The 23,108-nt window shown below is 55.0% G+C and overlaps 2 protein-coding genes across 3 annotated transcripts in view; both read right to left on the reverse strand.

The window, feature by feature from the left end:
• IFITM10 (interferon induced transmembrane protein 10) overlaps positions 1-5,785 on the reverse strand; it is a 7,245-nt gene extending 1,460 nt beyond the window's left edge. Inside the window, exons 1-2 of one of the 2 annotated variants that reach the window (XM_035329028.1) lie at positions 5,355-5,785; positions 4,007-4,424 (exon numbers count right to left, since the gene is read on the reverse strand). In XM_035329028.1, coding sequence (XP_035184919.1) covers positions 4,007-4,424; positions 5,355-5,635 — 699 coding nt within the window. In that variant the 5' untranslated portion in view covers positions 5,636-5,785. Of the gene's footprint in view, positions 1-4,006; positions 4,425-5,284 lie in introns of both variants that reach the window. The other variant, XM_035329029.1, reaches the window with a different exon arrangement.
• Positions 5,786-8,729: 2,944 nt separating this feature from the next.
• CTSD (cathepsin D) lies at positions 8,730-23,024 on the reverse strand. The gene is made up of 9 exons (XM_035329022.1): positions 22,894-23,024; positions 22,263-22,419; positions 20,214-20,337; positions 18,670-18,788; positions 14,725-14,924; positions 13,727-13,849; positions 12,679-12,823; positions 11,890-11,988; positions 8,730-11,348 (listed from the first exon to the last, which is right to left on the reverse strand). The coding sequence occupies exons 1-9, from the start codon at positions 22,956-22,958 to the stop codon at positions 11,187-11,189; spliced, it is 1,194 nt and encodes a 397-aa protein (XP_035184913.1). The 5' UTR covers positions 22,959-23,024; the 3' UTR covers positions 8,730-11,186.
• Between the last annotated feature and the right edge of the window lie 84 nt (positions 23,025-23,108).

Here is a 23,108-nt window from a genome sequence, read left to right on the forward strand (position 1 = left end):
GATGGGGTCACCAGGCAGGGGATGGGGTCACCAGGCAGGGGATGGGGATGCCCAGCAGCAGACCCCAGCCCAGGGGTGCTGTCCATCCCTTCCTAGCAGGGCTCTGTGCCCCTCTCCAAACCCGCAGCCAGCCCTCAGCAGCTGGAGCCTGGAGGCTGTGGGGTGGAAGGACCAGGGCCTTTTGTCTCTTTTTGCCTTTCCCGCAGCAGGGTGAGAGCATCCTCAGGACGATGCAGTCTTGTGCCTCGCTCAGAGGCCCCAGGGCCGTGCTGCTCTCACACACCAAGCTTGCTGTGGAGCAGGAGCGAGCTGAACGCTAGATGTCGGTGGCAGGCTGTGAAATCCCGCAGCCAGACCCAGAGTCCTCCTAGAAACATTGAAAGCCTTTTATCGACTGGGAGCTTTCTGAAAACATCCTGCAACGCATTCAGACCACGTCCCAGCCACTGTTTTTTTTTTTTTTTTTTTTTTTTTTTTTTTTTTTTTTTTTTTTTTTCTCCCTCCCTCCTGCAGTGCTGTCCTGAAAGCCTGGTGCTGCTTGCCCAGCACGGGGACGGGCAGAACCCCTCGGTCCCGCTGGGCCATGCTGCTTCTAGGGACCAAGTCCTCGAGACAGTGCTTCCAGCAATGGAGATGGCCCGAGGGATGGCAGCAAGCCCGTGGCCATCCCTTTTTGGCAGCTGTGTGTCTGGGATGACTTGCCCTGGGAACATTTCTGGGGATCTCGCATCCTCCTGGAAGCCTGGGGAGATGCTGGGAGGTGTGGAGCTCTGCCTTGGGGCAGCAGGCCCTGTGGTGCAGGGCAGCCTTGGGCACCTTGCTCTGCATCACGCCGGGGAACCCAAAGACAAACCCCACGGAGTGGTGTGGCCTGTGCCTGCTGCTGGCCCCCTGGCTGTGGGACCAGCTCCTCCTACCAGCTCCAGAAGAGTGCCAGAGCTCCTGCAGCACACGAGCATAAAGAAGAGGTGTTTCTTGCTCCAAATTGCTCGTGGTCAAAGCCTGGAAGCTGTCTTCTTCCTTCCCAAGGTGGGGACACAGGTCCCCAGGGTCACAACCCCCCTTCTCTGAGCCCAGATGTGGTGTTTCCTTAGTCACAGTTAGTTTTCTCATCATCATTTTGACTTTACCACCTTGCTGGAAGTTATTTGGGGATTTTGGCCCTGCTTCCCAGGGAGATGATGGATGGCTCGGGATGCTTATCCTGCACCTGCTGACCACGGGGCTCCCCCGGAGCACTGCATGGTGGCTTTCTGGAGACACCGCTGACCCAGCTTGGCAATTTCTACTTCCCTCCTCTGTGTCACCAGCACAAGGTGGTGGTGGCCTTTCCTTCACCACTGCTTGCCTACCACCTCCCTGCTGCTCGCCTTCTCCTCCTCCACCTCCAGCAGGCTGGTCCCCAAGGGCTCTTTCTCTCCACTCTCCCACCTGCATTCCCTGCCCTTCATCCCCTTGGGGTTTTGCCTTCACCTTCCTCTCCAAGCGCTCGCCTCTACTCCCACCTCCCCGCTACTCACCTCAGCTCCTTCAGCCCCACTCCACGCCTGCACCCACCCGCCTCTCTTCCACCGCTATGTGCAAGCCCCTTTTCCATCCCTGCTGCTTCCCGCTCCCTTCCCCACCTCCTTTCCCTGCTCCCAGGCTCAGCCCCTCTCATTTTTAGGAGCTGAGAGCTTGCTGGGTGGGTGCAAAGTGCTGCGTCAGCTTCCCGAAGGAGACAAATGGTTTGTTGATAACGAGTCTAAAGAGGCTGTATTTAAGGCAGCCTGACACTTAGTATTCAGCCAGCAGCTGGTTGGATGGATGCTTTGGGAAGAGGTTGCTTTGCCTGTAAACCCATTCCCAAGCAGGGCTCTGCTTCCCTCTGCATAAGGAGCTTTTTGCTCCAGAGGGCATTCTTGGTTTATTTACTCTGTGGATCAGCTGGGACCTCGCCAGCCCACATTTCGCCCTCGTGCCATCACCTGGCTCTTGCCCTCAGTTTCTCCCCCCCCAGAAACCTCCTGAAGAGCAGGCTGAGAGCCCGCCTGGGAGGCACTCCCTGCTCCTCGGGGTTAATAAACACCAGGGATTTCTGCCGGTCCACTTCCACTCGAGAAGGTCAGCGGGCAGCAAGAGGGGAGAGCAAACAGCAGCACCCATGGCAGAGTGCTGAGGGGCAGGCAAGGAGAGCTCGGGTGGCTGTGCTGGGCCACCCTGCGTCTCCTGGTGGCAGGAAAGCTCCAAGAGCAACCCCACGGGCTGCTCCCCGCCTTGATCTCCTCACAGCCCAAGCGAAGCTCCCTGATCTGCTTCCAGCGTGTGCTGAAACGGGCGGGAAGGTGGCTGTGTGCTGAGGCGCCGGCTGGAACACCTCCGGGGCCTGGGGCACCGAGGAGCCCCTGTTGTGTTAGCAGCATCAGCCTGGCAAGAGCAGGTGACATTCCTGGCAGGGTGCTGCTTGTGACAATGAAAGCAGTGCTTCCTGAGGTCTCTAGCTGTGTGAGTTGTTTAAGGGAAACGGAAAAGCCCTCACCGGGGAGCCGTGCGGTGCCACCAGTGCACGGGCTGCAGCTCAACCAGGAAACCTGGGCTTTGCTGGCCAAGGGCTCTGCCGTCAGAGGTCCCGGGGGGGCTCGGGGAGGGGAAGCCCTACCAGCACCCTGCTCGGGCCCTAGGAAGCACAGAAATCCCCCAGGAGCTGGGGTGCAGCTCGCTGCTGCCCCACCGCCCTCGTGCCTGGCTGCAGAGGGACCTGCAAAGCCTGGCTGGCTGCAGAGGAGATGAAAACAACAGGCTTCAGGAGAAGTGTCCCTAACATCCTACCTGGTGGGGACAGCATTATGGGAAGGTCCCCGATGCCTTCCCCAGCACCCCAGGGGCTCCCCAGTCCAAACCTTTTGCTGCCACCTCTGTGTCCCCGTTTCGTCCCAGCCCTGCAGCAGCCTGAGAGGCACCAAGCTCTCACCAGCCCTCCTGCCATGTGCTGGCTCTGACCTGTGTCCCCAAGGGACATTTTCCTGGTGTTTTCCCCTCTGGCAAGGAGCTCCAGCCGCCAGAGAGCTCCCAGAGCAGAGCAGAACCGCTTCTACATGCTCGACTTGGCTCGGCGCCGTGTCCGTGCGGGGACCACCACGTCCACCCCGCAGTTACTGCTTCCCAAAAGAGCCTGCCACAGCCATCTTCTATTTTCCTTTCCCCAGTTCAGGGAAAATTTGCCCTTTTCCGTTCCCTTTCACCAGTGATTTTTTTTCACGACAGATTTTATGCCCTCTAGACCTTTTGCATACGCTCTGTCCCGGCGCGATGCTCCAGCCCCGGGTTACTGCTGGGCTCGCTTTGGGGTGAATTGATCTGTTTCTGTGGCGAGGCCGCCCCGCACACCGGCCTCCCGCTAAGTGCTGCTGTCCCCGAGCTGACACGAGCGGGGCCACCCCGCAGCCCCCGGGCTCTCTGAGTGCACATTCGGGTGGTTTTGGGGCAGGGCAGGGCAGCCCCGGGCCCTTTCCCATAGCCACCGGGTGCTCTGGTGCCCCAGTCCCACATCCCGGCCAGGCTGCTCCCCCTGCAGCTTTCCTCCTTTGGGGTTTTTAACAAGAGAAAGGGCAGGAAGCGACGGGGCAGGGTTACCCTGCGCTTTGCCGACCTGTCCCCCTGCCGCGTGCCGGCAGCTGGGTGATGCTGCCCGGCAGCTTCCCCTCGCTCCTGCCCCACGACACGATGCTGCTGGACCGGGGCCCATCCTGCTGAGCTCTCTGACTGAAGGGGCTGAGCACCAGAGTGCATCCAGCACCAGCTGAGCCCCCCCCACGGGGACCCCCCTGCTGCGGTAGGTGCCCCTGGGGACACCGGGACCAGCCCAAACGCCCCTTCCCCACCCAAGCCAACACCCCCAGCTCCAAAACACGTTCCCCTCCCAGCACCCAGAGGGTGCATCCCCTCCCGTTGGTGGCAGGGATGTGAGGGACATCCCAAAGCGCTCCCCCCGTCACCGTCCCCCTTCCCCGGGGCGCTCGGCACTCACTTTGAGCGAATAGGCCAGGGCGATGAAGCCGAGGCAGCAGAAGTTGAGGTACACGAAGTTGAAGATGGACCAGAGATAGTAGTCGTTGACCTCGGTGGTGTCGGGGTAGATCTCGATGACGGTGGCGGGGTTGGTCATGGTCTTCTTCTCCACCGAGTGCTTGCACGGGACCGCCGGCCGCAGGCTGTCCCCTTTGCAGCCCTTGCTCTCCATCAGCTGCGCGGCGGACGAAGGGGACAGGACGGGGGATGCCTGCCGGAGGGCCGGGGGCTTGGCGATGCAGGCAAAGCAGCCCTGGGGGGGGCCCTGGGAGGGACGGGGGGGCCAGGCCGCCCCCTCGAAGGGGCACGGGGGGCCCAGGGGGGGGTCCTGCGTCCTCTCCGTGGTGGCGACCGCCGCGGCGTCACCGTGCTCTGCCCTGGCGGAGGGAAAAAGGAGGGTGAGGGGAAGGGGAGACGGGGTGACGGGGTGCGGGGGGCAGAGATAAGGGGGGGACAGAAAGGGGAGATGTGGGGGGGAGGTGGGAGGCAGAGAGAGGGAGTGGGTGGCGGAGGAGAGAGCGGGCAGAGGAGCGAGGGAGCGGGCAGAGGAGAGGATGGGGAGGGCAGGAGGAAGGGGAGGGGAGAGCAGGGGACCACAGAGCCGTGGCTGCATCTCGGAAAGGGAGAAATCAGCGGGGGGAGAGGGGGAAATTACGGGGCAGCACAGAAAGAAGGGAGCAAATCGAGGCGCGGGTGAGCGCTCGGGAAGAGTGGGGGGGCGGCGGTGCTGCAGGGAGAGTTGCCAGACAGCCGCGCAGCCCCCCGCTCCCGCCCGCAGCCCTCCGGCTGTCCGGCTGTCCGTCCCTCCGTCCGTCCGGGCCTTCTGCTCCCCGTCCCATGCCGGGATGGGAGCGGGTTGCTGGAGGCCGCCGTGGGGCTTTGCCGGGCTGTGCGGCGGAGCTGGCTCGGTGCGGCACAGCAGCCGCGTCCTCCCCGCTCCCCCTCGCTCTCTCCTGGTTTGGTTTTATTTTTATAATAATAATTACTATTAATTATTATTTGCTGAGCCCTCATCTCTGTGGGATTCCTGACGGGGTTGTGTTTCCCGATCCTTTTCACCTGCCAGCAGTTCCCCCCCCCTCCCTTTTGGAGAATATCGTGGCCAGAGAGGAGGAAGAGGAGGAGGAGGAAGGGTAAAAGGGGATGAGGACAGAGGTTGGGGAAGGGGGGGGTGGGAAGGGGTTACCCTCCCCTCTAAGCCCCCCTGTAGCCGTGCAATTAGGAGAGAGCAGTCCACCTCTCGCCGCCCGTCTGTCCGTCCATCCGTCTCCTCGGAAGGCATGGGGAGGAGAGGCAGGGATACTCACGGGGAGGGATGCGGGGAGCCGCAGCATATCCGGCTCAGCACTGCCTCTTCCTCGCTGCTGGAGCCGGGGGAGGAGGGGACGGCAGCGCCGGGGGGGTCCCCAGCAAGGGGGGGCACGCAGGAGTGGGGGGGGGGGGGCCAAGGGGCAGCACCCGCAGATGTGCTCCGTGCAGTAGGGCAACGAGGACACGGCGTGGCAGAAGCGAGGTGGGGCAAAAAGTGCCATCCGTGCCCTTGGGTGGCTGGAGAAGGGATAAATCCTGTGGGCACCGGGCACCTCATGGTGTTGGCTGTGGGACGCAGCGTGTGCAGCTGCGTTAGGGGAGGGCGGTGGGGATGTCACAAAGGCTGGAGTCACCCAGGAGGACCTGGCCATGCCCGGGCTTGGCACGGGATCAGCAAAAGGGTTTCTGCCTCCAGCTGCCAACCGTCCCGGGAGCCAAAACCTGGGGTGCTGAGGCAGCTCCCCGTAGGGATGTGGTGTCAGGGACGGCATGCAAGACATCGGGAGGATGCGGCGGTGGCACAGGGACACAACGTGCCACCCCACAGCCCAGCCCCATGCAGGTGTCTCTGTGGTGGCAGCTGGGGCACCAGGGAAGGGCGGCAGAGAAATCCCAGAGAAATCCTACAAATTGCTTTTTTTTTTTTTTTGCAGGACTTTGCAAGGCTTGTAAAGAAGCCGGGTAAAATAAAAGTCTACGCGAGCATTACCTGCAGGCAAAGGGAAATCCTCTGCAAGTGCTTTAAGCCTACCCTCAAAGTGCTGAGCTAAGAAATAGTGACTGATTCACTTGGCTTTTTGCAACCCGCAGCTGTGCAGAGCATCCTTCCTCCAGGAGGAACGGTGAAACCCTGGGTAAGCAGATTGCTGACTGCCCGAGGAGATGCTGCTGCCCCATGCAAGCAAGGAGGTCCTAAACACCACATGAGCCAACATCCTGAGAAGCACTCCTGGCTGTGAACTTGGGGATAAACCCTTTAAATGAGCAGGATTGCACTGAATTTCTGATTGTGCCATTAATTCCCTTCCTAATGGTAACAAATTGCAAGGTTCTGGGTTATCGGCTAACCATTCGGGGCCCCAGAGTGAAAAGTCAATCTTCAGCATGGTGAAAAATGATCTTCAGGGAGCCATGTGGTCCCCCAGAAAATTAGTGTCTTTAACAGTCACTAATGAACTGGAAAATAAGGTAAATGATGAAGGGAAAACATCTGTGGACAGCATTTATTTGCTGTAGCCAAGCCTGGAGAAGGCTGTGGGGACATCAGCGAGGTCAAAGCCAGGAGGCTAAGGGACAGAACCTCAGCATGGGAGACTCCCAGCATTGATCAGAAGGAGGGAACAAAACTTCCTCTTGCTCCATGATCCCCCAAACCTCAAATTCCATTCATGGCTTTTCCCTGAAGCGTGCAGCACTACTGGCAGGACTGCCAGCCCGGATGAGGCACAGCCGCACCTGTGTCTCCAGTCCTCCTCCCTCATCAGCTCCTCCACCTGCAAACAACAGGTTTGCATCAGCTGAAGATGAGCCTGTTGTTTATTTGTCTTGCCAGTGTTGTGGACTGCTCCTCTTCTTAGCGTCAGGTACGGACGGAGGGCGAGGAGAGGAGGAGACGTCAAAGAGGGGACCTGGAGGAGGTGGGAGGAGATGACAGGGTGGTGCTGGGGAATGTCGCATGTCCTGATGTGAATAGGATGCTTTAAAAAATGATGTGAAGAAAAAAAACAAACAATATTCTGCATTATTTGAACACTCCTATTTTCTATGGGTCTTTAAAGTTGACATGTACAAGCCCTCCACCTTAAGCGCTCTGCAACAGAAAGATGTTTCCTGCCCCCAAATAATTCTCCTGTAATCAATCCCCTCAGGGCTCATTTCTGCCCTCCCTAGGAAATTCCTAAGTGGGTTGCTGAGCCTCAGCAGCAAGGTGGTCTGCAGCCTGGGAGGGTGAATCCCATCTCCCTGCTCTCCCTTGATTTCTCTCTCCTGTCCTCTGGTTTTAGTCTGTGCTGCACTCCTTTTCCCCCTCCCAAAGGATCCTAAAAATAAACAGATCAAAAAAAAGAGCATAAAAAGGAAAAGTCACCAGCCCCAAACAACGTGCTTAGTCATTCGCAGTTATTAAAATAGTTTCTAAAAGCAACAAATTGCTGCGCCAGCCAGAGGAGCACGTTACCTCCACCGACAAGGGGCCCAATCCTTCCTTTCCTCGGTCTGCAGTGAGGGCAGGTCCTGTGGGAGCAAGCTATCAAGTTGTCAGAGATGGGGTTCTGCAGGGACATTGCAGTAACCGAGGGGGGCTGCTGAAAACCTGAGCATTGGCTGGGCAAGGTAACACGGGGCTGAGGCCAGGCTGCTCGTGGGGGTGTGTGCCCCGCTGGAAAAGCACAGGAGGACAGTTCTGGCTCTCAGCTTCTCCAGCTCTTGGCCAAGATCGAGCCTGTGATTGTTCCTGCAAAATTCAACACTCACAGTGGTGTGATTAAAGGCATAGGCACGATCCCCACCCTCCTATTTCTATCAGTGACATCTCCTCCCCTTGGGCTACTGAGGAACGGCAGGCAGCACGATTGGTTTTTGGGACCCAGCTAGCCCCTTTGGGGTTAGATCCATCCCTTTAACATAGGACAAGGGCTGATTGGGGTGTTAAGGCATCCCGGGGGAATAGAGACTTGGGACTGCCAGTAAGGAAATCAGTTAAGCTCTCCGCATGCTTAGATCTGCGCTCAGAAAATAGGTTGGTACTTGGCTGCATCTGCCTTGCTTATGTAGATGATGTTTTTTTTTTTCAGAGTAGGGATTAGCTCTTATCTTGCACCTGGCACACGGGGCCTTCGTTCTGCATTAGAGACTCCAGTTCCCATACAGCAGCACTAGGACTCAAAAAGCACTCAGTCAGACAAGAGGAAGGGATTTTTGCTGTGTTTTGGAAAAACAAAACAAAAACAACAACAACAAAAAAACACCACAAAACAACCCTGTTTGTCATCACCAGACTCTGGCAGTGAGAACTCCATGTCCTAGTGGGTTTCAGGCTGGAATCAGAAACCGGAGTCCTGCTTTTGCCCCTGTAGGACCACATTTTGTCCCAAGCCCAGCAGGAGCTTGTCCTAGGTGGCCCGGATAACCAGGGAACCAGACAGTGGAGTTGTCACATCACCCCACAGATGCTAGGCTGCTTTCATTACTTTGAAACAGAGAACTCCAACAGCCTCCCAGCACCTTCCCTGACCATAGAGAAGGAAAGGACACGTACGAGTCCACCCAAGAGAGGCACCAGCCGTACTGACCCAAGGGACTGGGGGAGGCAGAGGCTTGACATCAAGAAAGGATTTGGCCCCTCACACTGCTCAAGAAAAGACCAGACTGAGTTAAGGGGGAAAATACTGTATTTCCTTTTCAATTTCCTAGGATGAGACAGTAATTCTGACAGCAAATTAGATTAAAAAAGTCACGCAGTTAAAGTTTGGTTTAAAAATGCAGATAAAAGAACAAGGGGAGGAGACCCAGCTCAGTGAAGGCTATGATTTGTGTGGCAAGCACAGTCACATCAAACAAACTGCTCCTCCAGCCTACCCTATGATATGTCACCCCAGGCATGGTTTTGGGCCACGCTCCTTCCTCCGGCAGTCACCCTGGCTGAGGACAGGCACCAGCCCAGGGCCAGGTTCCCCTGGAGGCTACCCCGTGGGCAGCCTGAGGCATTGCACCCCCCTCAGGACCGCTGGCTGATGGCACATTCTGCACTTCCCCCTGCAACCTGATGCAGAACACATCCCAAACCCACTGCCCACACCCCATCAGCTCTGATTAACAGGTACCCAGATGCCATCTCACTGTGCTGGGTAAATGCTGCAGCTCGGGGATTATTCAGCAGGACCTCGAGGTGCTCAGAGCACTTAATGTGGAGAGTGTGCTCTCTGGAGAGGTGACAGCATAGCTGTTGATTTTACAGTATCTATTTTTTTTTTTTTTCCAGTAGCATGTTGTTCTCAGTCTGCAACAGATGTCCTCAGGCATCCAGATCCAGGGTTACGGTTCTAAGAGCAGGCAAAAGCAAGCTTTGGAAGCAGCAGACATCACAACCAGGGTTACACAGGACAACGGATGCATTAGGGGTGTGCTCAGATCTGTCCCTACCGCCCATGCCAGACCCCTCCACGGCACAAGTTCTGGTTATAAAGCCAAACCAACCAGCTGCAGCAGGTGGAGACAAGGGACATCTGCAGGCTAGGTGCTCCTAGGAAACTCCTAGCTGGGATTTCACCAGCTGTTTTGTCCAGTCTGGGGTCATCTCTTGTGGTGAGATCACAGATGGTTCTCTTGTAACCCTCAGCTTTCTCTCACCTCCCTATCTTTAGGACCTGACCCAAAGCACTGGGAAACCAACATAACTACATTCTCTCCCTCAGCGTGGACTGGGAGCCTTGTGAAGTTCTATTCTGCTCTCTGTGACTCAGGACACCTAATCATCTTCACAGCTACTTGTCTCTTTGCTCACCCAGTGTATGCCTACTGATGCCAGCCCTGTGAAGCAAGCTGCTCCATACATGCAGATCTTGGATCTCCAGGAGGAAGGCATGAATGTGAGCACAGCTTCAGCTCCCACCTCTCCAAAGCAGGAACACACCTCACCTGGTCTGCAGCCCAGAAGGTAAATGAATAGAGCTCTCACTTATTACATGGGAATGACATACCAGGTACAGGGGTGTTAAACCCTGGGTTTTGGGACTGGGCAGTGGGAGGAGCAGCAAATGCAAGCCCACAGCCTCCATGGCACCCTCCTGCCTGGAAGCCTCGCTGCCTCTGCCAACTGTCTATCAAGCCTGGGGCAGTTCAAAACACTGAGGATAATGTTTCCAAAAGTCTCGTGTGATTTAAGGTTGCAGATCACTTAACTGCTTTGGGAAACAAAACTTCATCTGGAGCCAGTGAGTTGAAGGTAAAGAAGGAAAAACTGGAAGAAATTCACCAAAGCCAAGAGAACTTGGGTCACGTGGCTTTGCTCAGCCTCCAGAAGAAAGCTGGGATTTCAGGGATATGAAATCAAATGACTTTTATTAAATACTGTTGTGACCCCCCCCCCTTGTATTCTTACTCCCTGAAGAGTCCCATTGGCTGGAGCCCCCCTACAAATCCCTGCCCTGTTAGGTCTAATAGGCTCGAGCCAGGCATGCTCACATCACATCCCCAGCTCTCACTAGTGTCATCACAACACAAAAGACACACTAACAGAGCCCTTGGACTCCAAAACTCAACCCCTGTGCATGCTACATGATCCCCCACTGCTCCAGCCCAGGACATACTCTCTCAGGACCAAGCCAGCGCCAACTCATTGGGAAAAGGTCTAGCAATTGCCTCCTCACCCAGAGGGGTGAGGGACTCCTTCCCCACCCACTCCAGTGACAAACCAGAAGTACAACCTAACACGTGGGATAGCTGTCTCTACCCTTCTCCCCCAGTGAAGAAGCCCCACAGCTCCTCTGCAGGAGCAGGGCCAGCCAGCTGCCTCCACAGGAGTGAGACCTGTGCTGGGGGATGTTAATTCTTAAAGCTGAACAATTTTTCTCAATCTCAAATACCGGGAGATACAACAGTAAGGAGAGGGGCTACTCCAGCTGGCATTATCAACTCAAGATGTCCCAGCACCACTTACTCAGAGGGGGAAAAGTAGCTAGCAGGGCACTAACAATGACTATTTTCCTGATAACTTTAGATCTAGTTCAATTTCTCTTCCACTGACTGGGTTTCTAATCCTGGTAACCTTTCTCTACAGCTCCTGTGTGTGAAGTGTGTGTATGGTGGAGGCAGTGGGGGGGATCAGGCGCTTAGACACATTTGGCGAAGCCAACAGAGTCATTATCACGGTCAAAGACAGTGTAGTAGGGACCAATGAAGACATCCCCCAGGATCCAGAGCGGGCCACCAGGGGGTGGGACATCCAGGCCTGAAAACCCACTCAGGCAGATGGTCTCTCCTTGTGCAGAAACCTAGGGAGAAGAGCGAGAGCTTCAGCCAAAGACCCCCACCTCTCCCCAACCTCAGGGACTTGGGAATAACACCTGCCAACCCCAGCTGCTTTTCAGCTTCACAGCTCAGGATCTGCAGCTTGTGAAAGCTGTGAAATCTGAGACACCGCTGAAATTCTGAGCTAGAAGCTGATCCCATATCATCTGATGGCTGACATGCCAGACCAGTAGCCCCTGTGAGGAGCCTGGCCTAACACTACCAGAACTCAACAGAAAAAGGGCAGATGGTTTGTAGAAAGCTCCCTAACTGTCTGCCCCTCTTTCCTCCCTGCAACAACAATAGCATCATGCAGGGAATCTTGTTCCCACAAGACCTTAGGGAAGTTCCTTGGACCCAGCAGCCACTGCCACCACCACAATCATTCATGCTTTCCCCTCCCTGCCACCAAGTGCCTGCTCTTTGCTTTTGGGTTTTAGATTTTTTGGTTTAGCTCCAAGTGAAGAAGGCAGAAGTTAGGTCTTGGGGAGAAGAACAGGCTGGCAAAAGCTGCCCTGGACGCACCTTGAAGACATACTGCTCTCCGGTGAGCTGGTAGGGCTTTCCCCCTAGCGTGAGCGTGACTACAGGCAGAGATGACACCTTCTCACAGGGGATCACATACTGAAATGGAAACAGCAAAGGCTTCAATTGGCAGCTCCCAAACCCTCAGGAAACAGAACAATCTCTCCCAGACAGAACCACGTATTTCCCGTCCTCCTCAAATACTCATCTCAGGGTGCAGAAAAAGCTTGAGCCAGGGCAAGCACACTGCTCCCATTCCAGGCTCCAAGCAGGGGAAAGAGTTTTAAGGACAGTTTAGGGGTGTGGGGATGAAGCCAGAGGATGCCAGGTTCGGCTCCCAGCTCTGCTGAGTCCCTCAGATCCTTCCTAGGGGCTCCCTGTCCCTCCATGATTTCAGGAAGGAGAGACGACCTTGGGAGATTAAGTACAACAGTTAAAAACTTGGCAGGGAAGGGCTCTCATTTGCATTAAATGCACTTGTATTAAAGTGCCTCTGGACTCTCATTAACATGAATCCTTGGCCTCAGCCACAACTTGCACCCCACTCCTCCACCTCCCATAGGGGTGGCAGAGGTGACCCAAAGCCTCCCAAGGTTCACAAGACCCAGGCCCTCGTATTTGTCTCATCTCCATCCCGAAGGACAGAGGGGTCCCTGCCATGCAGGGAACTTTTACAGGAGCACAGGCTGGGATCAGAAAACGGTGGAAGCAGCAGCAGACCACTGTCTCTAGAAGCATCTGGGTGCCACAACAGCCACAGACTCGTGCCATGCCCCTCCCCAGCCTCACCTGGCCCTTGATGAGCGGTTTCGCACCGATGGCTGTTTGCAGCTCCTTCACTTCCTTGGTGGGGCCGGTGATGAGTGAGGTGCCCGTGTCCACAATGGCCTCACAGCCCCCCTTACACAGAGTCAGCCCGTTGGCAACATCCACCCTACGGAGAGACGCCCAGAGAGGAGACAACCCTTAGACATGTCCCAGCGAAAGAAGAGCTGAAAAGGGGAAAACTGAGCCTGGGCAGAAAGGACATGCAGGGAAGGCTGCACCAGATACCTACATAAGTTCCAAGGGAAGGATGAGTGCTCAGAGTTTTGATGCAGCACAGGTTTGTTTCTCTACCCTGCACAGCCCCTCTGTGCCTCCAATTAAACGGGTGCCTTGCTGCATGACTGCATTTCTGCAGACACCCTGGATTACTATCTGCATGCTGGTGCAAGCACCGCAGCTGATGGGCACACGGACAAGCTAAGGGTGATGCATTAGGGGCTCTCACATCCTGGTGTTTCTCCTAAGTTTGTGCTACTGCTAAAAGCAAAGGGTTAACCAGGTGCTGAGCCAGCTTGGGGGGTTGTGGGCAACAGAAGGATTCACATACATTAAAAAGGCAGGAGAGGAGCTGCTTGGCTTCCGTGCCTGCATCACATTTCACAGCAGTGCAGACAGATAAAGCCCTCCAGCCTTGATCTCTGCAGGCTTTGCCAACACAGCATGGCTTGGGGAAGATGAGAACTAAGACCCTGCAGCAGGAAGGGCAGCGGTCCTTGGGAGAGAGGCACGCACTGATCACAGGCTGCTTCTCAGCTCCCATCACGTGGGAGAGCTCAGAATAGACAGCGGGGCTCGTCGGCCGGCAGCTCGCTCCCCTTCCCCCTGCCTCCAACAATGCATGCTGATTGCTGCGCCGTGCCCTTCAGGCAAGGGCTGCCTTCCCGGGGCCTCATCCTGCTCCTCCGCAGCTGCTGGCAAGCAGCTCAGCAAAGTTTAACACATGGGAGGCCTCCAGCCCTGCACCAGGCATGAGGAACGCAGGGCTGTCTGCACACATGACAGGACTTACGCATCCATGTGGACCTGCCAGTAGGCTTTGCGTGTGACGTTCACCCAGCTGAAGTCGCCGCTGTAGTATTTGGGGTCAGTGCCCCCAAGCAGCAGCTCGCCACCTGGCTGAGCTGTGGGGTCTCTGAAAGAAAGGCCAAAAATCACCAACATCAGAGGCAAGGTGAATAAAACCCCTCCAGGTGTCCCGGAAATACACACCAGGGCATGTGGGGGTTTATAGCAGTGTTAGTAGCATTGGAGACAGACAACTGGTATTGAACTATAATATATCAATATAAGGACAGGTACTCTGTGATAGGCTGAGGTGAGGAAGGGGAAACTGGAACATGTTCCAAAGCACGCTGCATAGGTTAACTGTGCCCAACTCCGCTGCAGCCGGCAGCCTCAGAGCCGGATCCTCAAGGTTACTGTCAGATAAAAGATTGCTGCTGAGCAGATGGGAAGTATGGTGATGGGGGAGGGATGGTACTGGAACTGCCAAAAGCAGCCCTCTCTCCTCCCCTCTCCAGACCTGCTACTTGTTTGGCTGAAGTGGGTGCTCAGAGTGCCTGGGGTGGGCAGCACTAGGGGGAAGGCACTACATAGCCCTCCCAGGCCAGGAAGAAGCATCAGCCCCATCAACAGTGCTTATCTATGAGAAGGCAAGGCCATGTTGCTTGTAGATTTTGGCTGCAGGCTAGGACTGCATTCACCCCTCTAACTCGTGCTGCTTTAGCTGCACGCAATCTTGTGATCACAACCCTCTTCATTTTTATTTCCTTTGGAAAGATCCTCCCTCTCTTCATCAGAAGCAGCAATCATGTAGCAGATCTACCCAGCTTTTTAATCAGTAGAATGGCTGCTTTTCTGCTCCTTTTCCTTACTTCACACTGACACATAAAAGGGTTTGGCCCTCCTGTTCCAGAGAAGAGACCTGACTGAGACCTCCCCAGTAGTGCTGGCACAGGTGGGGCTTGTCCTGGCAATGGGATGTGGTGTGACCAAACCCAGCAGTACCTGTTCAGGTAGAAGGAGAATATGTTTTTCTCAATCAGCTTCTGCTGCATGACGTTATCAAAAAAAGGAGTGACCTTGTCCACAGAGATCCTGGGGAATGCCATGCCCAGGATGCCATCAAACTTGGCAGCGATGAAGGTGATGCCCGGCTGCTTCACAGCCTCCCCAAAGATCTGGTTCTTGATTTTCAAGTTCCCGAGCTGCAAGGAGGGGGGACGGGGACGGGACAGAAGAAAAAGAAACATGAAGAAAACTGATCCACGGGATCAGGGTGGAAAGGAGGCCTTGAACACAGGCTCAACACACCACCATGCTTTTTCCCTTGCATTTGATGCCTTCGCATCAAAAGCGAGACATCCTGGTGCCACTCTGCTTGGTGGGGACAGTCCACTCTGGCCACCCACTGGCATCTTGAGTCCCTGCAAAGCCCAGCATGTCCCCACGGGCAGGAACTCTGCTCACTGCCCATCTCACTCAGCCCTTTCAGCCTCCTGCTGGGCCCTGGCATTGGCTATGCTATTTTGCAGTTCTTCCTCATTGCACAGAGGGCACTGCATCACCTCACGTTCCCCTACAGCCCTTCTCTTACTGCCCACTGCATCCTTTCCCCCCAGTTTGAGCAGCTCTTGTGCTGCATCATACCTCAATCTGTGTTTTTCCTAAATTATCCTTGGGTGCCACGTCCATACCCAACTGGGACCACAAATTCTCCTCACCACTGCCAGACTCACAATCACCCCAGTATGAGAAGTGTTCTCAGGGTGTCACTTTGTTTCCAGAAAGTGGACCAGCTTGCAGAGACCTCCTGTGGTAGGGGAAGACCTGGCCCAGAAAGTGAGGTTGGCACAAAAGCAGTAATCACAGCAAGGTGAACGCAAAGGTCCTGTCTGTCACCAGACATGAGAAGGACTGATGTTCTCCACTGGAAAGATGAAACACCTCTCCCCCCTCACTGGGGGCAGATCCCCAGGAAAAAGGAAATTGCAGAAAGCTGTCCTGTTGGCAAAGCCAACCAGCTTCTGGCTCACCACAGGCAATTTTAGTGTCTGTGCTAGGATTCCAGCAAACAGCCCTGTAGTAAACACGGCTGGACTGAAAAGCTTGGTCTCTCCCACCTGATGGCAGATAACGATCCCTGTAAATGACAAACATCCCCTCAGGGTTTGACAGCCTGTGACCAGGCAGGCAGTGCTGGCTTTAATGGTATCTGCAGCTTCGAAAGGGCAATTCAGCCTTGCAATAGCTAAAGCCACATGGCAGGATGTGGTCCAGAACAGCTCACAGTAATACATCCGCTCACAAGTCCTAGAGATCTCAAAAGCTGTTTCAAAAGGTTCTGCCTCTTGAAGCTGAAATGCAGAGAGACCACTCTCTACCTAGGGCAGCCACCCAAAGCTGGTCCTGCAGTAGCTCAGAAAGCTCAAAAAGGCTTCCACTGAAGGAAATCGGACTGATAAGACTGGGTTTACTTGAAGTCCTCAAGAATGCAGAGAAATTGAAGAGGGAGGCAAACAACAGTCTGGCAGTGGGGTCTCAGCAGGCTTATTTAAACTCTGCCCATGCTCAGTCCTGAGCAGGACTGAAATCCAAGTGCATAATAAGTGGAGTGCTGGTGCCAGATGACAGATCTGTTGTCTCCATCGCTCAGCTGGCTCTCAGCCAGACACAGAGTGGCCACAAGCTTTTATCAGTTGAAGCATGAGGTGAGCAGTGAAGACAGACGAAGGTGAAGGCACCCAGAGGCACTAAGAGGTGGAGAGGGCTCCTCCTGCACCCATGGGTGTTACCTCTGCTGTCCTTGAAGGACATCCTAAGGTTGGGCTTCAACCACAGCCAAGACTCCCCATCAGCAGAGGTCTGACTGGACCTGCTCTTCAGGGGGGGGGGGGCAAGCAGCACAGTGCCATGGAGCATCACTCCTCCACAGAGGGAGGCTGGAGCTCAGCACCATCTTTGAAAAAAGTCAGGGCAGAGGGACTCAGGGCCACCCACCAAGCAGTGCCTTTCAGTAGCATGGCAGTGCTACCACATGCTTCTGGAGTGCTTTCTACGCATCTGGACAGCTGGAGCTGAGACAGCAACCCCTAAGGTTGTTTCCAAGTGTCTGCACTTCAGAACTACACCAGACTGTGAACATGCCCTATGGAAAGGAAGCAAGGAGCCAGGAGTGGAAACATCTTGGCATACAAGCTGAAGGTCCCTGAACCTGCCTCACTCCCCTGCACCAGAAGGGTGCTGCTGCCCAGGACCTATGCAAGAGGTTTCTTTTGCTCCTGCGCAGACAGAAACCAAATGCTATCAGCCATGCTGTTTGCCAACAGCCATCCCCACTCCCCCAAAGAAGCTCAGGCACAAAATCCTTCCTCTGTGCTGCTGGGAAGTAGAGCTAATTAGCAGGCAGGCATTAGGGTGATAATTACAGAAAAAAGCTGCAATTTTCCTTCTGACTCACTTCAGCCCCTGCATTAAGCCGGAAAGCGCCTAAACCAGCCCACACTTTCACGGGACAATAAAGCTTGCTGTTCTCACTGCCCCACTCCATGACCACGGGAGTGGCTTCCAGACTTTGTCCCAGAGCACCCAGCCACTCTGCCACCAGCCCTGCTGGCAACAGGCAGCAGCACGGGGCCCAAGGCAACATCTCTGCCTGTGTTTTATAAGGCTGGTGTAAGAAACCATTACTGCCACTTGCAAAATGTCTTTGTGCAGCAAGAGGCACAGGAAAGCTTGGGCGGGAAGCCACTGCCTTGTTTTTTTAAGTCAAACAAAGAACGCAGGAAACAAATTGCACAAAGCAAAACTGAAAGGGTCCCCAAGCTGGGAGGGCTGCAGGAGGTGGAGAGCAGGCATGAAAAGCTGCTGGTGGCTCCCATGGCTCTCCCTCACAGCCCCCACTGATTTTCAAGATTCAGTGAGCCCATGAGAAATCCTCTCCCCCAGAGATGGGCCTGCACCAAGAGTGGTAACTTTTGAGCTGCTGGCATCTTCATACGCAACACACGAGCCACATCTGGTGTTTCAAGGCTGGCTTGAAGCTTTCCTGCTCTAAGGACAAGCTATAGAGTGCTTGCTCCTTGCCTGCAAGCATCTCCAGGCTCTTCTTTAACTTGGATGCTTCTCCTCTGATCCTTATGAAATCGGTAAGCCAATACTTCCCAGCTGAAACTAACAAAACCAGAAATACCTAGATTTGTGTGCCTACTCAAATGCTTGGTCTCCCCACCCTAAACAAACATATGCTTTTATTATCCCAGCAAGGAGAGCCAAGTAACCTTGGAGCACATGCCATGCACTTTCAGCAGCCAACACACTTGAGTTCACTTGTCCCTAGGAACACCTACAGTCCCATGGGCAGGGTACCCACCCTTCACAGGGCAGAGAGTTCAGCCTTTGCTCACTGAAGAGGAAATTGAGACACGAAACTACTAGCAAAGCAGCTACCACCAGCCAGGCCAAAGAGAACGCCTAAGACATCTGAACATACAAGCACCACTCCACATGGACTGAGGATGGGGCTGGCTCCATGGTGGCAGAGCCTGTTTCTTGCTTGGTGTGACCATCAGCTTCCCACAGGGATGTCTGCTGCCATGACAGCAGCCAGCAGCAAGGTAGGCATCCCCAGCAACCCACAGGGTGCTGCTGACGTGCACTGAGGCTGGGAAATTTCCAGGGTCAGGAAGAAGAGGACAGACAGAACACATCTGCAGTACACTATACGTACAGCTCAGGCTCAGTTCTGCTTTTTCTGACCCCCCGGTTAGTCCCTTTGCTGCCTGCCTTTGCTGTAGTCACCTCCTCACTTCAAAGCACTTAGAAACATGTGGCTGAAGCATACTTGATAGGAGTGGGGCACTCCTAAAGTGAGACCCATTGAAGTCAAACTGCTTTGAGTGCTTTTACCGAAAGCTGGCCAGGGCGGCTGGGAGAAACACAGCCACTACTCACCGTGACCGTGTCCTGGCTCAGGTACCCCGAGAGGCTCCCTGTCCCATAGTGGATGGCAAACTCGGTGCCGTTCTCCACATAGGTGCTGGATTTGGAGGCGTCGTACTTGTGGTGTAGCACTGCAGACAGGGAGTGGGAAAGATGGACATATGGCATTAATTCTCCTTTACGCGCCAAATGAGCATCAGTCACAAGTGAAAACCAACCCCAAAAGTAACACTGGAAACAGCTGCACTGCTATTTGCCTTCCCCATGTCAGCCACAAAACCTCTGTTCCTCAGTCCCCAGCCCCACAACCTGCCTCGGGCACCGGAACAAGCAGAGGCTTAGTGATATGAAAGCAGGTTTGTCTGCAACGAGAAGGTCTGGGGATCAGGTGAGGAGATCCAATCTGGCAATTCAATAGGATTTGACCACAGCACCTTAAGAGCTTGGAGAGTGTGGCTAGTGCATCAGGGCACATTGGGCAGCAGAGAGGCAGATGTCCCCATGGCTGCCCACCATGCCATGGAGAGCTGGGGGGCTTCCAACAGTCTGCTCCAGACACAAACATCTACAGTTTATGGATCAGTATTTTTTTTTTTGCCAAGGCTAGCTAGAATTTTTATACAGCCATTGCTTTTCTGTATGTAAACTATTTTTTCAGCAAACTGGGGCTTCCCCCAGCCCAGTCTGCCTGTCCCTGTGAAGGGTGGGGGAAACTGTAACATATCCCTGTTTTGTGGCCTGGCAAGGCATGATAGGGCTCTACGAGGAGGGCACAGGTCCAGGTTTCCTCCCTGCCCTTGACAGCCACCGGAGGTCATCTCTCCTGCTCGCATTTGTCAGCTCCACAGGGTTCTCCGCTCTGCTTAAGCTGCACAGCTGGGGGCTTTTAAGTGGCACTTTGCCATAGCCAGGTTTGACACCTGCATCTGTAAAGGTTTATCACATAGTAACACCACAGAAGAGGAAAAAAATAGAAAGCATGTGATTCCTTAGACGTTCTCATCCCAGAAAAGTGTGTCTACCTGGTTCTCACTAATTATAAAATCCATGAACATGTAGGCACATGCTCCACGCAGCAATAAAACAGAAACTAGGACAGTTTCTATCAGATCTGGCAAGAAGCTGATTTTTTTTCCCCCAGCATTGCGCAATGGGACAACAGTCTATAATTTGGGGAGAAACCCTGCGACCTGTGGAAGTGCTCATTGGTTCCTGGCTGCAGGACTGAGGCTGCTCAGGAAAGCTGCAGCTTGTGCGTGGGTGATGATGAGAGGAGAAGAGAAGCTTTTGGAGACAGGGCGTGAACCAGAGAGACAGGGAGGGCTTGGCACCATCTCAAACCTCTCCTCCCAGTACAGATCCTCCCTCCAGGTGGATCAGCAGGGTCTACCATCAGCACAAACTACTCTGCATTAGCCAAGCTGTCCCCTCAACAGGCAGGCATGACAATGATGCAAGCCAGGGGCTTTCAGCTAATCACTGGGGTGTGGGATCTGTGTTTTGGCCCTGATGTTGATGCCTACGTTGTGCAGGGAAGGACAAGCCATCCCACTTACAGCAGGCGATGTCCAGCAGGTGACAGTGCACAGACGGCACCCACAGGTTGGAGGAGCCAGTGTCGAAGACCACGGTGAACTTCTGTGGAGGGGTCCCGATGCCAATCTCGCCATAATACTGGGCCTGCAAAAAGAGAAAGGGGCCTGTGAGCCGAGGTGCCCACTGATAACAGGGCGTGCCCTGCAGAGCTGCTCTGAGCTGGGGAGATAACCGCTGCGGTGGCAAGGGACAGGCACCAGGAGCCCATGGCCAGTACCCACACACAAGGGTGGTGGGTGTCCTGGTGGTTTGGAGGTTCCCAGGGAACACAAAGGCATGTGATAGCAAGGGGAAAATCATAGATGCCTTTTCCAGAGCTTTTTGGAACAAAAAAAGGGGATGGCTTCTTACGTAAATATTGTCCTCCCCTCACCCATGGCAGTGACATGCTCCATAAGGGAGGCTCCCTCAGATGTTCAAATCTAATTACAGCAGGTGGGAAAAGGATAATCAGGGAGAAGCAGGGCAGGCATTTGTAGGGAGCACTTTTAGGGCAGGGAGACATAGCAGAAATAGGAAGGTGGGCAGGTAGAAGCGTGGTTCACAGTAGGGGAGAACAAGACAGGAGGAGGCCAGGGCAAAGCACCTGCATTGTTGAAAAGCCAGAACAGCACGAGCTTGCTGGAAAGCTGCTGTGCTGGCAAGTCTGGGGGAGGAACTGCAAGTCACAAGTAGCTGGGCCTGCCACAGCCACAGGGGTTTTCAGTGCTGGCTGGTGAGGCCCTGGGTTGTGTGGGAACCGAGTGCTTTGTCTGGGTGTACACATTTAAAGGGGAAAAATCCCAAGACAGGATTATCAGAGCTGCCTGCTCTGAGCTCACCTCCTGAACACTTAGCCCTTTGGGGTTGCTCCTTAAGTAATTAATAACCCATTGCCATTAACCACAACAGGGAGCCAGCACTTGCTTCCACTACCTCTGGAGTCACCCCACCTAAAAATAACCCGCTACATGTTTCCACTCTGCCACCAACAGCTACCACCAAGGTCAAACCCCTTCCAAGTGACAGGATGTTTAAACTCACAGGCTGCTGCCAAACAAAAATGGCCAAACCGTTGCATGGCCGGGCTGCAGTGGCCCCATAAATCCCACATATAGACCTGTTGGGGAACATACAGAATGGGCAAGGTATAGCTGTGCCTTTTCTCTAGCTAGGAGGGCTCCTCAGGCTTTGCTGGGTGTGCAGGGTCCCAGCAGTCCCTTATCTCATGTCACCGGCTCACTTTGTTGCCAGCAACATTTCAGGATGCCCCACTTTGGCGTGGGAGCTTTCCCATCCCTCCTACGCTCAAGACAGCATTTTTGCTGGGCATGCTTTGGGGCAGCAGCTGAATTTTTGGTAAGGCTCCCCAGCAGCCCTCACCTGGAGCATCTCCAGCACACCAGAGTGCAAGGCGAAAAGCACGGGGCTCGGCAGCCCCACACCATGGTGCAACAGGCTTTCGACATCGCTGATTAAACACTCGCAGCCCTTCCCCAGCAAGGTGCCCGGTGGGGAAAGGACCAACCACATGACAAGCACGGGGAGCAGAGCCAGCACCTTCCCTTTCCCCAGGCAAGGGCTGTGCATGGGACACCTGCCTGAGCAGCAGCACCCACGCTGTGGGGAAAATCTTGTCTTTATTACCTAGGTATTACAGGATGGATGATTTTCTATGCAGAAGAGGATGGGGAGAACAGATTTTACACCTCCATGTGACAAAGCACAGCCTGGCATTGCCAAAACCAGCCAGAAGAGGCTAGGAACACCAGCAAGCACACAGGCCCCTACATACAACCACTATACATAGCAATTAGGGAGAAAGGGAAAGAAAATAGGTCACAGGAGCTGCAAACACAGCAGCTCCATGGCACCAAGTTTATTATTTTTAACTTCTTAATGACGTTAAGCAACTGCAAAAGGCTTGGAGTGGCCCTACAAGCCAAAGCAAGAGGATAAAGCTCTATGCATGAAGTTTCTCTCCCTCCTTCAGCTTTTGGCAAGGCCAGGTGCCCTGCTGGGGTACTCACATCCATGTAGTTCTTCAGGATCTCAGGAGTGGGCTCAGCCAGGTCTGCAAAACCCAGCTTGAACTTGAGGAACTGGGTGACAGCATTCATGTCAGGGATCTCACTGCCCACCTCGGTCAGGACACGGCGCATGGAGGGGAACTTGGTCAGGGGGATCCTGTGGGATGAGACAGTTGATTAACAGGGGCTTCGATGGGGCCATTACAGGATTTACATGCTCCTGCTGCCTCCCTCCCTATACCCCCCCCGGGGACAGTACCCAAGCACAGGGTGCACACACCTGTGGGACCTCTAAGCCCCTACAGCCCTCTCCTTCCTCACCCACCCCAAAACTAGAGGGCAGGTGGGGACCCCCAAAACCCCTCTCACAACCAGATATGCATGGGGGGAACCCCCAAATGGGGGCAAAACCCAGCAGGATAATCCCCAAATGGCAGCAGCCCCCAGCTCTACTACTTGGATCCCACAGCACAAACCCAGGCAGGACCCCGACTCCCACCCCACAACAGCACGAACCACGGCCCCCGCCCCATGACAGCACGAACCAGGACCCGCATCTGCACCCCCCAGCCCCACGCACCCACGGGCGCCCCCCCCACGGGAACACCCGCAGCCCCCCGCAGCCCCTCACCGTATGAGGGCCGCGCAGGGCCCCAGCAGGGCGGCGAGGAGCAGCAGCAGGACGCGGGGCCCCATGGCGGCCGCAGCACGGATCCGTCCCCGCACAGAGCCGCGGCGCCCGCCCCACCCCGCCCGCGCCCCCCCCTTTGTAGCCGCGGCCCCGGGCCCGGTCAGCTGACGGGGAGGGGCCGCCACGCCTCACGTGACGGGGGCGGGGGGGGGGGC

This window comes from Oxyura jamaicensis, chromosome 5 (genome assembly GCF_011077185.1).
Source record: "Oxyura jamaicensis isolate SHBP4307 breed ruddy duck chromosome 5, BPBGC_Ojam_1.0, whole genome shotgun sequence".
In the NCBI taxonomy this organism is placed as follows: domain Eukaryota; kingdom Metazoa; phylum Chordata; class Aves; order Anseriformes; family Anatidae; genus Oxyura; species Oxyura jamaicensis.

What these genes read in the sequence shown, in the direction of transcription:
- CTSD (XM_035329022.1), bottom strand. Translation starts at nt 22,958, where the DNA reads ATGGGGCCCCGCGTCCTGCTGCTGCTCCTCGCCGCCCTGCTGGGGCCC. An exon ending in CCCTGCGCGGCCCTCATACG is followed by an intron (nt 22,420 to 22,893) that starts GTGAGGGGCTGC and finishes CTCATCCCACAG; the next exon opens with GATCCCCCTGACCAAGTTCC. An exon ending in CCTGCTGGACATCGCCTGCT is followed by an intron (nt 18,789 to 20,213) that starts GTAAGTGGGATG and finishes CCCTGTCTGCAG; the next exon opens with TGCTACACCACAAGTACGAC.